At 47.0% G+C, this 17,215-nt stretch overlaps 1 protein-coding gene across 1 annotated transcript; it reads right to left on the bottom strand.

Moving 5' to 3' along the window:
* Window positions 1-2,426: 2,426 nt before the first annotated feature.
* Window positions 2,427-13,632, bottom strand: LOC112075225 (Na(+)/H(+) exchange regulatory cofactor NHE-RF1). Its single transcript, XM_024142248.2, is given in 5 exon segments — window positions 2,427-2,948; window positions 3,507-3,625; window positions 4,003-4,043; window positions 4,045-4,186; window positions 13,245-13,632. Coding segments are annotated over 5 exon segments (858 nt in total). The 3' UTR covers window positions 2,427-2,780.
* Between the last annotated feature and the right edge of the window lie 3,583 nt (window positions 13,633-17,215).

Consider the following 17,215-nt stretch of genomic DNA (forward strand, 5'->3'; position numbering starts at 1 on the left):
GGACCTGGGCCCGTATTCAGAAAGCGTCTCAGAGTAGGAGTGCTGAACTAGTATCAGGTCCCTCCTGTCCATATAATCTTATTAATTATGATCTAAAAGGCAAAACTGATCCTAGATCGGCACTATACGGACCCTGGGTGAATAGTAACAATGGATGACACAGAGACAAACTTTCCCTTCTATCTCCCTTCACCCCCGTATGAGATGTAGCAGTGGTTTGGTCTGGGGAGTGTTCTCTTTGTGTAGATCCTACCACAATATGAACGACCGGGGGGACCTGAGATTACTATCCGTAACAGTGGATGACACACACACAGTAAGATAAACTTGACCTTCACCCCCCTATGAGGCGTGACAGTGGTTTGGTCTGGGGTCCGTCTGTGTCTGTGCGCAGGACAGCTGTCCCCATGCTATCCTATGCTAGGACTAATCTCCTGTAAYTCCTGTGGCTCCCCTGGTCTCATTCATTAGAGCATCTCTGAGTCTGACCTCCAGGATAGGCCTCTCCCACACACCCACTGGGCAGGCCCACTGATCAGAGCCCCTAGCCCCATAGCTCAGAGTAGCCTGGTCCGAGATCGGTTTGTGCTGTCTTACCAACTCCTATGGCTATTGTTGTGTGARGCCTCTTGATAATGACCATAGGAGTTGGCAATACCGCACAAACAGATTTGCGACCGGGCTATACTCACATACCAAAGCCCCTGATACCACAGCCGATCCATAATCCACAGCATTCAGGCATGTTGTACAAAAATAACTGTGTCCTTCCCTTCTGAAGTGAAACAGAAAGACAGCCCAGTCTGGAGTAGCTGATACTATGTCAGTCTGTCATCACTGTACCATGAGCATAACATACATACATACAACATGAGCATAACATTACCACAACATCACATCAACACTGAATGATGTAAGCTTTCTTTGATACTCTGGGCTCACTTTCAATCCCGTACAATATCCATCTTGGTATTTCATACATTATTTGTATCTATACTTTTGCATATAAAGGTGTTCGGCTCATAGATGGAGATGTTCATAACAAGTAATAAAGCATTATAGATGCTCTTAGCAAGTAATAAAGCATTATATTTGCTCATAACAAGTAATACAGCATTATGGATGCTCATACTGTAGCAAGTAATAAAACATTATAGATGCTCATAGCAAGTAATATAGCATTATATTTGCTCATAACAAGTAATAAAGCATTATACATGCTCATAGCAAGTAATAAAGCATTATATTTGCTCATAACAAGTAATAAAGCATGATAGATACTCATAACTAGTAATAAAGCATGATAGATACTCATAACTAGTAATAACACATGATACCTGCAGGCTTTACGTAAATGTTACAAGCTGTTACATAGATCTCATACARCTTTAAAGTGGTCATATCATCCCCAGACTATCTTCTCCTTCTATGGTACTTTCATGTCCCAATCCTCATACATCTCTGAGCAGTGTACTGTAGTGGCTTCATGTTGCTGTGTGTCTTATTAGCACCCCCTGGTGTACTACACAGGCATTGTAAAAAACTCAACGCTTGATCTATTCACTCTTAACTTGATTGATGAATTCCCGTTCTAGTAATTCTATTTCTATGTCGGGGACATTAGAATATGAAATAGTGGAGAGGAGGTCATTGATGTTATAAAGAGAATGGTCCCTTAAATGAACTAAAACTGCCTTAGAATGAGTGAAGCAGGCCTATAGGCTAGATAATCATAGGGGGCTTGTGTGTGTGCATGTATGCATGCATTTAGTCAATGTAACTTAAATGCTATCATATTGAGAGGGATGGATGGAGTAAGGCTTTTGATTGTCTATGCATTGTTAACACCATCTATGAATACCAGTTCATATCCAACATAGGGAGCAAAGTGGAAATGTTATGACATTATGAGAAAACAGATGTTTTGATACAAACAGAGATGATACAGAAGCAATGCTATTCAGCCTCCAGTTTGTGCTTTTCCTGGTGAGCGAATCCTTGAAGTCTGAGGCGCATCGATCACACAATAAAATCACAGGAGGATCATGGGAGGAAAAGTTTTATCCATTTTGTCGTACGTTCCTTTCTTACAGGGTCAAAACAAACCCCAATGTTTAAGATCAGGTCACAGTGTTCACAAACATCTCACATAGTCCATATTCCCCATACTCCTTATAGCTGGGCTGGCTAACAACCTATTATGGTGCTTTTCTACTTTCTAAATACAAATAAGTGCCTCCTCTCTCCAGAGCAGTCCTCAGAGGAAGTGGGAGTTAGTGGTAGAAGAGGAGGACATCGGATGGTTTAGGGAAAGAGCGATGATGACGGGAGGATTCAGAAGAAGCTGCTAATCTTGAGTCTCTTATTTCCAGTCCAGCAGACAAGTTCAAGTCCAGCAGAACAAGTCAGTCCAGCAGACAGTTCAGTCCAGCAGACAAGTTCAGTCCAGCAGACAAGTTCAGTCCAGCAGACAAGTTCAGTCCAGCAGACAAGTTCAGTCCAGCAGACAAGCTCTCTCTGGGGTGGGATGAGGGTATAGAGAAGGGTGAAAGAAGGGGTAAAGGATGAGATGCCCATCATTCCATCCCGTCCATTTTGGAAGCAGGGGGGAGTGGGTGTTGGATTGCCAACGTTCAAAGAACAACATTCTATCTGCGTATTCTCTTCTGTTGGATTGGGTGGTAGTGGTGGTGGGGTAACGGGTAGGGATGTTGAAGGTAAGTTTCAGAAATGTCAAATGCGACAGTCTTTCTGCTTCTCTCATTGGGTGGCAGAAAAGTTCAGAAGTTGCTGAAGAGCTGGTGTTTTTTGTCCCAGTCCATCTGAGGGGCTCTCTTCTTGGCTCTCTTGGCGTGGGCCTTCTCTTTGGCCTCAGCCGCTGTGGGACTCAGGAGCAGGCCGATCTCAGCAAAGGGGTCCATCAGACGGCTCGCCTCGTCCTCTCCCAGCTAGATACAAAGACAGACAGACAGACAGACAGACAGAGATTAATATCGGAGACGACTTGGTAGTTATAGTGTGGGTTGACATACACACGCATGGCAGGGTTGAGGTCTTTTCAATTTCAATTCAGTCAATTCAGGAAGTAAACGGGAATTCCAATTCTTCTAATTTGCTCAATGATTTGGAATTGGTCAAATGTGGGAATGGTAAAATTGGTAGACCTCAGTTTACTTCCTGAATTTAATGAATTGAAATAGAACCCTGATGTGTAATTCTGATAATATCTGTGTTAATGTGATACATGTGTTATACGAAATAACAAGAGGTTATATACTGTACACTCCAATATAGTCCACACACGCACACACACACACAACACAACACACCACACCACAAACACACACACAACACACACACACACACACCACACACACACACAAACACACAAACACACACAACACACACAACACACACACACACACACACACACACACACACACACACACACACACACACACACACACACACACACACACACACACACACACACACACACGTCTCACCTGCAGGCTGTTGTCTGGACTGCTCAGGTCAGAGTGGTGTGACTGCATGGAGCGGCTGGTGAAGCTGCCGTTGATCTGAGGACTGGGGGAGCCGTTGGATATGGACGGACCGTCATAGTCTGGGAAAGAAGGGTCAGAGTTACTCTCTATGTACAGATCTAGGATCAGCTTCTCCACCCTTTCCTCCCCCCAATCCTAACCTTAACCATTAGTGGGGAAATGTAAAACTGATCCACCCTACGGGCAACTTCACCCAACAGCCAAAATTACAGGCTCAGATTTCAGTTATCTGATGCTGGTTTTGATGAACTACCCCGTAACATTTCACTATAGATTAGGATCATCAACACCATTACTGCCTTCTCAATATGCAACTGTACAATGTAGATGTACAATTAGACTAGAGACTTGTCCTGGCTGTACCTTTGGCGTGGTTTATAAGAGTACACTTTAAATAAATATTCTGTTTTACAGATCAACAAGGGTGTAGGCCTACCTTTGACGTGGCTGGCCAACGGGGTGACGCCCATCTTCTTAGTGATGGTCTGTGTCAGGGTCCACCACCAGCAGCCTGGTCTCATCTCCTCCTCTCTTTATGAAGGCCACGACCTCCGCATGGCGCATGCCCTCCACGTTCACCCCATTCACCTGAAAGGAGAGAAGGGAGAGAGAGGGGAAGAAAGGGTGTTATAGGTCAGTGATGTCAGATGTCTCCATCTATACTGTTGTCTGTGATTCTGTGATCTGGCCTCGTCACTGTCTCAATGTTTCAATGTCTGAAAGACGTTCAGGGCTGTCTTGTTGTGAATATGGATACAGTAGGAAAGAAACAGTGAAACTCTAGATCCTGCTGCTGGTTCAGACAGGAACAACTAAGTATCCAAAACAAGTTCTAAAAAAGCACACTAGGGATGTTGGTTGGTCGGTCGTCTGTCATTACTGGTGTGCAGACTTTACACTGGTTGACTTACAGTTGATTTCTGATACGTCCACACTGGACCAGTGCAGCAGGTCACCAGTCTCAATCCAACAACATTCTCTTTACCTGATCCAGCATTTTAGAGAACACATTCACAACTGTCCAAAACCATGGTATAGCCTAAACTAAAATACTTATTTATTCAGACAAGGATCAACAGAATATGCGAACCGTTACTTGATCCAAACAGTAGAGGGTGCAATGCACCAAACGTTCATTTTCCACTGGACTCAATGAAGAGAGGACAAAACCTGTGAGGAATCAGACACACATTTTTGCAAGATGGTGCATAGAGAGAGAGAATATTCTGCATTCCTTCCTCAATGACGTACAAGCTGAAACGAATACCTTTACATTCCATACCCCATTACAACAAGGATGGAACGAGCATGTAAGCTAATGGGCTCTAACAGTAGACATAATTTATTTGTTTCCTTTCCAAACACTTTTTTTCTCTCTCTTGGTCATAGTAAACCCTCTGTTATTGGTTCGGCAACTTGTTGAATTCAGCTGGAAAAGAGTGGGGGGGGGGGGGGGGGGGGTGAGGAGAGAAAGAGAGGGGGGGGGGAGTGTGTGAGGAGAGAAAGCGAGGGAGCGAGAGTGTCTGAAAGGAGGAGAAGCACCTCACACCTACACCCCAGTCACTAACAACATCAGCACGTTTCTGTCAGAGAGTTTCTCCCTGTGACTTTCCACAGACTCCTGTATATTCCATGAACTCTATTCAGCTAGTACTGTAGCTTTGCACGGTGCTGCCTGCCTTAACGTTGGTACACCCATCAAATATTGATGTCTAGCTTCTGCTGAACCAATAGTGTGGGTTTCAGGTATCAGTGTCCTGAGGGGGATTTTGTTTTAAAATTCAGTAACGCTGCTACTTATGAAGTGAGGGCAGTAGGAGGTGGTTGTGACACAGACTGGTCTAATACACTGTAACAACACGGCTAGATACCAGACTGGTCTAATCACTGTAACAGCACGGCTAGATACCAGACTGGTCTAATACACTGTAACAGCACGGCTAGATACCAGACTGGTCTAATACACTGTAACAACACGGCTAGTACCAGACTGGTCTAATACACTGTAACAGCACGGCTAGATACCAGACTGGTCTAATAAACTGTACAACACGGCTAGATACCAGACTGGTCTAATACACTGTAACAACACGGCTAGATACCAGACTGGTCTAATACACTGTAACAACACGGCTAGATACCAGACTGGTCTAATACACTGTAACAACACGGCTAGATACCAGACTGGTCTAATACACTGTAACAGCACGGCTAGATACCAGACTGGTCTAATACACTGTAACAGCACGGCTAGATACAAGACTGGTCTAATACACTGTAACAACACGGCTAGATACCAGACTGGTCTAATACACTGTACAGCACGGCTAGATACAGACTGGTCTAATACACTGTAACAGCACGGCTAGATACCAGACTGGTCTAATACACTGTAACAGCACGGCTAGATACCAGACGGGTCTAATACACTGTAACAGCACGGCTAGATACCAGACTGGTCTAATACACTGTAACAACACGGCTAGATACCAGACTGGTCTAATACACTGTAACAGCACGGCTAGATACCAGACTGGTCTAATACACTGTACAGCACGGCTAGATCCAGACTGGTCTAATCACTGTAACAGCACGGCTAGATACCAGACTGGTCTAATACACTGTAACAGCACGGCTAGATACCAGACTGGTCTAATACACTGTAACAGCACGGCTAGATACCAGACTGGTCTAATACACTGTAAAGCACGGCTAGATACCAGACGGTCTTACACTGTAAAACACGGCTAGATACCAGACTGGTCTAATACACTGTAACAGCACGGCTAGATACCAGACTGGTCTAATACACTGTAACAGCACGGCTAGATACCAGACTGGTCTAATACACTGTAACAACACGGCTAGATACCAGACTGGTCTAATACACTGTAACAGACGGCTAGATACCAGACTGGTCTAATACACTGTAACAACACGGCTAGATACCAGACTGGTCTAATACACTGTAACAGCACGGCTAGATACCAGACTGGTCTAATACACTGTAACAGCACGGCTAGATACCAGACTGGTCTAATACACTGTAACAACACGGCTAGATACCAGACTGGTCTAATACACTGTAACAGCACAGCTAGATACCAGACTGGTCTAATACACTGTAACAGCACGGCTAGATACCAGACTGTCTAATACACTGTAACAACACAGCTAGATACCCGCCTACTCTCTCCTAACTGTTACATAGGAATGTAAAAGTCCAGTGAGTCCCTGTTAAGGCTAGGGAGAGACTAGGAGAAGGAGGGAAAGAGAGACAGAGAAGGGAGGAAGGAATGTGTAAAACCAAGAGAAGTTGAGTGTGTGTTGTGTGTGATAGAGAGAAAAATAGAAAAAAAAGAGCATGAAAGAAAGCGAGAGAGTGAGAGTTAAGCAGTGATAACCGTTACAGTGCTGACCCCTTCACTATCAGAAACACATCTCTATCTATTCTTTCTTTCGCTCGCTCGCTCTCTCTCTCCTCTCTGTCTCGCTGTCTCTGTCTCTCTCGCCATTAGAGTAGGTGTCAGAACATAAGGCTCAGTGGAGTCATCACACACTAATTGGTAGAGAATCGTCTCATCATACCAGCCCTAGTGCATGAGGAGGAACAAGCCCACTTTGTATTGGCTAGGAGAGCAGGTGTTGTGTCATGTTCCATAGCAGCAGCAATCCTTCACAATCCAACAAAACAATCCAGCCCACTCAAGCTAATTAATAGGGCCCTTGTTCACTAGACGACTCCCACACAATACAACAGTCAGTGTAGTGCTAGTGGGCCAAACCTGTTTTTCATTGGAATACAGTGCTGTTTGAATGCTTTACAGAGCAGTCGATTTTCAAGGTACTATCATAATCGTCAGTGTTTGCTTAGGTTGCACACCCTGGAATGTTTCCAATGGTTTACCTGAGTGAGTGGTGAGTGAGTGAGTGTGTGAGTGTGTGAGTGTGTGAGTGTGTGAGTGAGTGAGTGTGTGAGTGTGTGAGTGAGTGTGTGAGTGAGTGAGTGAGTGAGTGAGTGTGTGAGTGTGTGAGTGAGTGTGTGAGTGTGTGAGTGTGTGAGTGGTGTGTGAGTGTGTGAGTGTGTGAGTGTTGAGTGTGTGAGTGAGTGAGTGTGTGAGTGAGTGTGTGAGTGTGTGAGTGAGTGAGTGTGTGAGTGTGTGAGTGTGTGAGTGAGTGTGTGAGTGAGTGAGTGAGTGTGTGAGTGTGTGAGTGTGTGAGTGAGTGTGTGAGTGAGTGTGTGAGTGTGTGAGTGTGTGGTGAGTGTGTGAGTGGTGTGAGTGTGTGAGTGTGTGAGTGTGTGAGTTGAGTGAGTGTGTGAGTGAGTGTGTGAGTGTGTGAGTGTGTGAGTGTGTGAGTGAGTGAGTGAGTGTGTGGAGTGAGTGAGTGTGTGAGTGTGTGAGTGAGTGAGTGTGTAAGTGCGTGAGTGAGTGAGTGAGTGAGTGAGTGAATGAGTGGAGTGAGTGAATGAGAGAGAGAGAGAGAGAGAGAGAGAGAGAGGAGAGGAGAGAGAGGAGAGAGAGAGAGAGAGAGAGAGAGAGAGAAGCAAAAGAAAAAGAATATGGGTCTTCACCTTACTAACGAGCTGCTGACAGATGGACCAAGCAGTGCACCGTGCCACACAGTTGCTTGGTCAGAGACATCCTCCATTAGCCACAGAGAATAACACACACATAATCATCCTCTAGTCAACCGCTGAGCCCACACACCTGCCTGGGGTTACCTAGGCCAAACCCCCGSGGCTCTGCCTGCAGTTTCAGCAGGTACAGTGACCTAGCCACTTAGCACTAATCCAGCTAGAACTAACAGACACAGCATCAAAACCAATGACTGAGTGAAACAGGGCTTCACTGACTACAGTTTACTGACACTGACTGTATAGGGGAAACTGCATAAGGTAAAAGTAGTCCTTAACCCTTAACCCCAGATCTAGGACCAGATCAGCCTACTTCTGATCCTAACCTAAATGATTATAGGCAGTGATGTAAAGTCACTACATGACCAAAAGTATGTGGTCACCTGCTCATTGAACATTTCATTCCAAAATCATGGGCATTAATATGTAGTTGGTTCTTCCTTTGCTGCTATACCAGCCTCCACTCTTCTGGAAAGGCTTTCCACTAGATGTTGGAACATTGCTTTGGGGACTTGCTTCCATTCAGCCACAAGAGTGTTACTGATGTTGGCCGATTAGGCCTGGCTCGCAGTCGGCACTCCAATTCATCCCAAAGGTGTTCGATGGGGTTGAGGTCAGGGTTCTGTACAGGCCAGTCAAGTTCTTCCACACTGATCTTGACAAACCATTTCTGTATGGACCTCGCTTTGTGCACTGGGGCATTGCCATGCTGAAACAGGAAAGGGCCTTCCCCAAACTGTTGCCACAAAGTTGGAAGCCCAGAATCGTCTAGAATAAGGGGCCTAGCCCGAACCATGAAAAACAGCCCCAAACCATTATTCCCCCTCCACCAAACGTTACAGTTGGCACTATGCATTGGGGAAGGTAGTGTATTCCTGTCATCTGCCAAACCCAGATTCGTCCATCAGACTGCCAGGTGGTGAAGTGTGATTCATCACTCCAGAGAACGCGTTTCCACTGCTCCAGAGTCCAATGGTGGTGAGCTTTAYACCATTCCAGCTGACGCTTGGCATTGCGCATGGTGATCTTAGGCTTGTGTGCGGCTGCTCGGCCATGGAAACTAATTTTTATGAAGCTCCCGACAAACAGTTCTTGTGCTGACGTTGCTTCCAGAGGCAGTTTGGAACTCGGTAGTGAGCGTTGCAACCGATGATAAATTATTTTTACGCACCACACACTTCAGCACTCGGCGGTCCCGTTCTGTGAGCTTATGTGGCCTACCACTTCGTGGCTGAGCTGTTGTTGCTCCTAGACATTTCCACTTGACAATAACAGCCCCTACAGTTGACCGGGGCAGTTCTAGCAAGGCAGAAATTTGATGAACTGACTTGTTGGAAAGGTGGCATCCTATGATGCTGCCACGTTGAAGGTCACTGAGCTCTCCAATAAGGCCATTCTACTGCCAATGTTTGTCTAGGGAGATTGCATGGCTGTGTGCTCGATTTTATACACCTGTCAGCAACGGGTGTGGCTAAAATAGCCAAATCCACTAATTTGAAGAGGTGTCCACATACTTTTGAATATATAGTGTACTTAAGTAAAAATACTTTAAAGTACTACTTAAGTAGTTTTTTGGGGTATCTGTACTTTACTATTTATATTTTTGACAACTTTTAATTTTCCTCCACTGTATTCCTAAAGAAAATGATTTACTTTTTACCCTGAAGGAACATTTTCTCTTGACACCCAAAAGTAGTCATTACAATTTTGAATGCTTAGCAGGACAGGAAAATGGTCCAATTCACACACTTATCAAGAGAAATCCCTGGTCATCCCTACTGCCTCTGATCTGGCGGACTCACTAAACACACATTCTTCGTTTGTAAATGATGCCTGAGTGTTGGAGTGTGCCCTGGTTATCCGTACATTTAAAAACAGAAAACTCGTGCCATCTGGTTTGCTTAATATAAGGAATGTGAAATTATTATATCTTTTACTTTTGATACTTAAGTATATTTAAAACCAAATAGTTTTTTACTTTAACTAGTATTGTTACTGGGTGACTTTCACTTTTACATATTTTCCATCAAGGTTTCTTTAATTTTACTCAAGTATGACAATTGGGTACTTTTTCCACACTGATTATAGGGACCCTGAATCAGTGGGTAGGGAGTACTTCACTTAGCGCTAATCTAGCTAACACAGACAGGGTTTCAATGACTATAGACGAACCACTGAGCTGAAACTGTACACCCAGACTGTGTTCATTAGAAATCCCTTTCCCTCGGTCCTGTCAAAACACAGCTGATACTGTAGCCCATTCATACAGGAAGGAGAAGGCCAAGGCTTTTAACTGTGTTGTGTTCAGAAGAGGACACAATACAGGTTCTTGATCTACAAATACCTTTTTGAATATGATGTGGTGGAATGTCACAGATGGTTGCTGAATGCTGCTTTGCAGACATATTGTGGAAGGTAATGTATAGACGTAGAATGAGATTCTATTGTTATGAATTGAAGAGCACAGTAGAGACAGACAGTACTGTATTGTCTCAGGTATTTGGGCTCTCTGAGTGCTTACAGCATCTAAGCAGTGGGAGGGGAGTCAGTGGAATGTCCTACAGTACTGCAATTGAACTATACCCTGTATTAACCCAATGGATCCATTGTATTTACTGTCCTGTGTAGTCATCTGTCTCTGTCTCTCTCTCCCTGGGCGTGTGTATTCAGGTTCAGGGCAGGGCATCTGTCTCTCTCCCTGGGGTGTGTATTCAGGTTCAGGGCAGGGTATCTCTGTCAATTACATTCAATTAAAGGGGCTTCATTGGGAACTGGACCTTTTTTGGAACACATTATTTTGTCTTACAGAGATTACTGTCAGGGCCCTGGTTCACAGAATCTGTGCAGAAGATCTAGGTCTCTCTGTCTCTCTCTCTGGATGTGTGTCTTCAGGTTCAGGGCAGGGACTCTTTAGTCTCTATATAACATGATAAAACCTATTTATGGACCTTAGAGCATATGGACAGGGAGTGACCTGGCCTGTTATTGTCATCTACAGACACAGGAAGCTAGCTCCCATAGCTACAGTTCACTCTCACTGTCTCCTGTTGCTGGACAGAAGAGGGACATCAAAGCATTGAAAGCAACTCCTCCCTCTAGTGCCAGTGTGTGTGCACCGTGCGTGTTATTCATACTGTATGGGCAGGACTGGAATGGTATAGCCGTGTGTGTTATTCAACTGTATGGGCAGACTGGAATGGTTAGCCGTCCGTGTATTCATGACTGTATGCAGATGAATGTATAGCCGTCCTGTTATCATACTGTATGGCAGACATGTAAGCCTCGTTCGCTGTGTGGCGTGATGTATACTGTTGACTCTTGACTGTTGGGTCTACTGTATCACTGCTCTGCCTGCCATATTACACTTTGTTTTTACTGTTTCCAGCCTTGTGTTTCCACCACAACCTGTGGTAACGTGATGGTAATGCTACGAGCCAGGTTAGGTTCAGTTAAACTAAGCTAGATTTGTTTGGCTCTGTGTGACTTTCATTTACCCTGTGTTTTTGATGCGGTGTATTTTACGTCCTGTCTGATCCTGTATTTGGCCCTGTCTGACCCTGTATTTGACCCTGTTTTGGCCCTGTGTGGCTTGTTAGGCTCTCTCGGGTCAGGGTCATGGGAATGTGTCTGGGGGTCTGATTGAGAGGGTGTATGGTGAGCAGGATCAGTATGTCCACACGTCTGCTTCTCCCCTGTCTGTCTCCTTCTATCCCTCTATCTCTGACCCTCTGCTATCCCTCCATCCCTTCTTTCTCCCACACATTCAGGCCTCCTATGTTTCTCTCCCGTCTGTATCCTGCTTTCAGACTGATGAACAACCTCTCCCACTATCAGCCTGTCCTCCTTAATCTCAACTCAAACATGTGAGAGATGAGGCCGGGGTCCGGGCCGTGTTATGCAGTGGTATCGTTAGAGGGGTTAAACCAGGCACATGTGGACCTGCACACGCATGACGGATGAGCATTGAGACTGCTGCCACACGAGGTCACCCTGTGTACACGCACACTGATAAGCACAAACCCAAACATTCACAAGCAAGCACACATACATTTGCATGTACATAGGGGAGTAAAAGGCCTCTTGGGGTCTCACTCTGTATCCCTTATCTCAGACACATGTTCAACACCCACTCCTCTCTCTCTCTGACATGTTCTATAAACCCCCTTAATTAGGGTGTTCCACACCCATTTCTCAAAGCCCACCTCATTAGGGTCTCATTAGGACCATTGTAAACTAGCTGATTGGGTCTGTCTCCTCTCTCACCACTTGTCTAAAGTTTACCAAACCAAGCCTCTACTGGTCCATAGTTTCCCTGATTATTAAGACATCAGACTCCCTCCTCCCTCTCCCACCAATCCCTGCACCTCTAACCTCCTCCTGGACTAGCCCTTCTTCCGCAGCCTCCTCCTCACAAACCTGTCCTCCTCACCTTCATGAAAAATAAACCCTTCATGAGGCTCCACAGTCCCCCACCCGTCTTCTTCAGTCTCTAAACCACTTGCCCTCTTTCGACACCCCTCATCGCTCCTCTCACCCATCCCCTCCTCCCCTCCCTCCTCACCCATCCCCCATCTCCCATCTCGGCCCTCCTCCACGCGCATCCATCTCCCTCCTTCCACCCATCCCCTCTCCCTCCCTCCTCCGACCCCTCACCTCGCTCCACCATCCTCGCACCCGCCAGCTCCCCCTCTCCCTCTCCCCTCCTGCACACCGGCATCCCTCCCTCGCTCCTCCACCACCCCTCTCCTCTCCCCTCCTCCCGCACGCCCATTGCTCGCCGCTCCTCCACCAATCCGCCTGCTCCTCTCCTCTCCACCATGCCCCCTCATCTCCCCTCCTCCGACCAATCCCCTCTCGCTCTCCCCTCGCTCCACCCATCACCCATCTCCCCTCCTCGCCCTCCTCCACCTCATCCTCCTCACTCCCCTCCCATTCCCGACTCCTCTCACCCATCCCCTCTCCTCTCGCCCTCCTCGCACCCATCCTCCATCTCCTCCTCCACCTCCCTCCACTCCCCCCTCCCCCCATCCCTCTCCTCTCACCCTCCTCGGAACACGGCCATCCCCCTCTGCGCTCTCCCGCTGGCCTGCCACCCAATGCCCCCCTCTCCCTCTCCCCTCGGGCTCCACCCATCCACCCTCTCCGTCTCCCTCCTGCCAACGCATCCTCACCCCTGCGCTCCACCCATGCCCCCTGCTCCTCTACCGCCTCTCCCGCTCCTTTGCCAGGCCCATGCCTCGCCTCCTGCCACCGCATGCCTCCGCGCTCCTCACGCGCATGCCCCCTCTCCCTCTCCCCCTCCCTGGCCACCATGCCTCGGCCTCCTCCAGCGCATCCCCGCCTCTCCTCGTCCGGTCCGCTCCTCGCGACCCATCCTCGCCTCTCCTCCACCAATCCCGCCTGCTCCTCGTCCCCTCCTCCGACGGCCATGCCCGCCTCGTCGTGCTCGCGCCTCGCTGCGACACCTCCCGCCCCTCTGTCTCCGCCTCCTCACCATGCCGCCCCATCCACCCCAGAATCTGCCCCTCACTCCACCCATCCGCATGCCCGCATGCATCGCCCTCGCTCCACGCCATCCTCTCACTCTCCCCTCGCTCGCACGCCCATCCCCCTCTCATCTCGCCTCCTCAACCGCTAGTCCCGCTCTGCGCTCTCCGCTCCTCGCACCGCATCCCCGCTCTCCGTCTCCCCTCCTCGCACGCGGCATGCCTCTCTCTCCTCAGCCGGTCTATGAGTGCTGTCCCTGTGGTCTGAGGCGCGCGGGCGTTGGTCGGAGGCTGGAGACCCCAGGGTCAGGGAGCGGAATGGTACTGGCCCGGCGGGGACGCTTCTCAACTGTGGGACAGGTGTTGAAGCGCAGTAGGCAGTGTCGGCGCGTGCACGCGAGGTGGGCGACTGCGCTGGGGAAAGCTCGCGATGGGTCTCCACTGGTGGCACCCGGCCACCGACTTCAGCATGGGGCATATACTAATGGGGCAGAGCCTGCTGCTAGTGATTCGAGGAGAAGGAGTATACATATCCATCTACAGTCTAGTCCAGTATGATCACTAAGCGTTAGAGGGTAGCTCAAAGAAGTATTTGTCAAAGTTTAGGTGCCAGTAAAGAAGAAGTTTTGGATCCCTGCCAATTAGTCTTGGCTTTGTTATAGGTTGCGTCTCCGCCACAAACCACAGGGGAAATGCAAATGTGCCTTCTGCTTGACAGTCCGAACGCCCATACGCTATCTAGTGTGTATCCTGTTAATGCTTGAGTCAGGGAACGCAGAAAGATGTGAGAATATCGACCCATCTACTGCTTATCCTACTGATTATGACTTCCCGGTTCAAACCTTGGTAGTCACGAGAAGCAGAACAGGATTGAAGAGGTACGACCCCAGTAGTCGTATCTCGACTTACCCGTATGATCCCGTTCAACCTTGAGTCAGAGAAGCAGCACGAATTGAGAGATACGGCCCTAACGCCTGTATCTAGAGCTTGTAATATGCCGTTCAACGCTTGAGTCAGCAGATCAGCAGAACAGATTTGAGAGATAAGACCCCTACCTATCTACTGTATATCGCTGTTCAACTTGAGTCAGAGAAGCAGAACAGATTGAAGATACGCCCCTACCTATCTACTGTATAGTCCTGTTCAACTTGAGTCAGAGAGAAGCAGACAACAGATTGAAGATACGACCCCTACCTATCTACTGTATATCCTGTTCAACTTGAGTCAGAGAAGCAGCAACAGATTGAAGATACGACCCCTACCTATCTACTGTATATCCGTTCAACTTGAGTCAGAGAAGCACACAGATTGAAGATACGACCCCTACCTATCTACTGTATATCCTGTTCAACTTGAGTCAGAGAAGCAGAACAGATTGAAGATACGACCCCTACCTATCTACTGTATATCCTGTTCAACTTGAGTCAGAGAAGCAGAACAGATTGAAGATACGACCCCTACCTATCTACTGTATATCCTGTTCAACTTGAGTCAGAGAAGCAGACAGATTGAAGATACCTACACGTATTATGTACAACACCAGCACATGTACTAAGGCCATATGAGCAGAGAGAGAAATCCTCCATGACAGATCATCCTGATGTTATTACAGTAAGATGACTGTCAAAGAAATAAAATAGTTATTACACCACAGGAATATTCATATGTAGGCCTGCATCTCCTTAACACTGCTAGCCTATCAGGTGGAAAAAACATTCAGCAGGTTCTCTATACTGAGTCTATAGTTGTAATGTAAATGATTTGGACTTTAAGTATAGAAAGACAATCTCCAACTCAAAGACCTTCACCTTGTATAAGACTAACTCATCCCAACACCACATCATAACACTCACCTCAACCTCAACCACACATAACAACTGATTATCAGGAAGTCATACGCAATCTTAGATAAAAGGGTCTCAAACAGGTTCTTTGGCTGTACCCATAGGAGACTGTTTGGTTCAGGAAAAGCCTTTTTGGTTCCAGGTAGAGCCCTTTTGTGTTTAATGTAGAACCCTTGGTGGAAAGGGTTCTACATGAAACCCAAAAGGGTTCTACCTGGAATTAAAACGGTTCTACCTGGAACCAAAAAAGGTTATCTATGGAAACAGCTGAAGAACCCTTTTAGGTTCTAGATAGAAAAAAAGATGCTAAGACTGTAGACTACACTGTACATGGGAATCGAAGTAAATGTTGTGTTGAGTATCTGTGTAAAAGGTCACAATGAGCATCTAGGTTCATTCACTAACAATACGCGTCACTGGTGTCAGAGTAATTGTTATTAATGACATATTAATGACATAACCTCACCTCCACTGTTGGGTGATAAGGAGTTGTTAGGGAGTGGTAAAGGGGGTGTAGGGGGTCTGGGCTAACCCCCATATGGGACCTTCTCCCTCAAACACCCAATGAAGAACACATACCTGACACACGCTATCAGTGTGTGTGTGTGTGTACTATCACACAATATCTGCATTATACATCGCCTGTCATCAGACAATACATCCAGTCCTGCCAAGGTATTTTTAGCAGACAGACACACAGGGTGTGGTGCACTATGTTGGCTCATATGGAGGGAAAACAACAATGGTCAGCCACTCGCTGGGCATAGAGGGAGAGAAGGAGGGAGGGATGGAAGGAGTAAGCAGATGTATGGATGTCACTTTTAGAAGTATTACGAGGTAGATATCTAATAGGGGAGGGAAAATCTGTTTTAATACTTACTAAATCTCTTCTGTCTCCGTCTCTCTGTCTCTCTCTCTCTGTCTCTCTCTCCCTGTCTCTCTCTCTCTGTCTCTCTCTCTCTGTCTCTCTCACACACACACACACCAAAATATAGAACATGGCCCATTTCATGGACAGAATTCCATTAAAATTGCTTAAACCAACAGTGTTCTGGGAAGGAGGCCCTAAGAAAGTCACCCAGGCCTGGTGTGGAGTACAATGGAATGATTCACACTGATTTCATTCAAATTAATTCTTATTGGAGGAGAAGCAGGAAGTGACCGCAAGGCCAGGAGGAAGGGGTGGGGCTTAATACAGAGCGGTCACTTAGCTATTAGCACCCAGGGATCTGTCCTGGATCCACATAGAGAGAGATGGAGGAGGGAGGGAGGGGGAAAGTGAGATTGAGAGAAAGAGAAGAAAGAGGGAGAGAGGTATAGAGATGAAGAGAAAAAGTTAAGGAGAAGAAAGAGAAAGAGAGGTTGTGTGTGTATGAAAGAAGAAACGAGAGAGTTGAAACAGAGAGCGAGAGAGAGAGAGTGAGTGAGTTCTGGAAGGTCTGAGAGTAAGATAAACAGTGTGAACAGCCCTGCTGGTAGACATTAGCGAAGGGAGACGGCCGTCCCTGCCAAGCCAACCTCTGACTGCCTCTAGATGCCCGTCCACACAGCACTAACCACTCCCTGGAGGGTGGCCCATGTCATCGTCCCTCTGTACGTGTGTGTGTCTTCCTCTTTCTCTCAGCCTGATTGGCCATCACAGACGGTGCTGGCTAAGGTAGAGCGGAGGGGGCCTTTGGCAGC

The sequence above is a fragment of the Salvelinus sp. IW2-2015 genome, unplaced genomic scaffold (genome assembly GCF_002910315.2).
Source record: "Salvelinus sp. IW2-2015 unplaced genomic scaffold, ASM291031v2 Un_scaffold3037, whole genome shotgun sequence".
In the NCBI taxonomy this organism is placed as follows: domain Eukaryota; kingdom Metazoa; phylum Chordata; class Actinopteri; order Salmoniformes; family Salmonidae; genus Salvelinus; species Salvelinus sp. IW2-2015.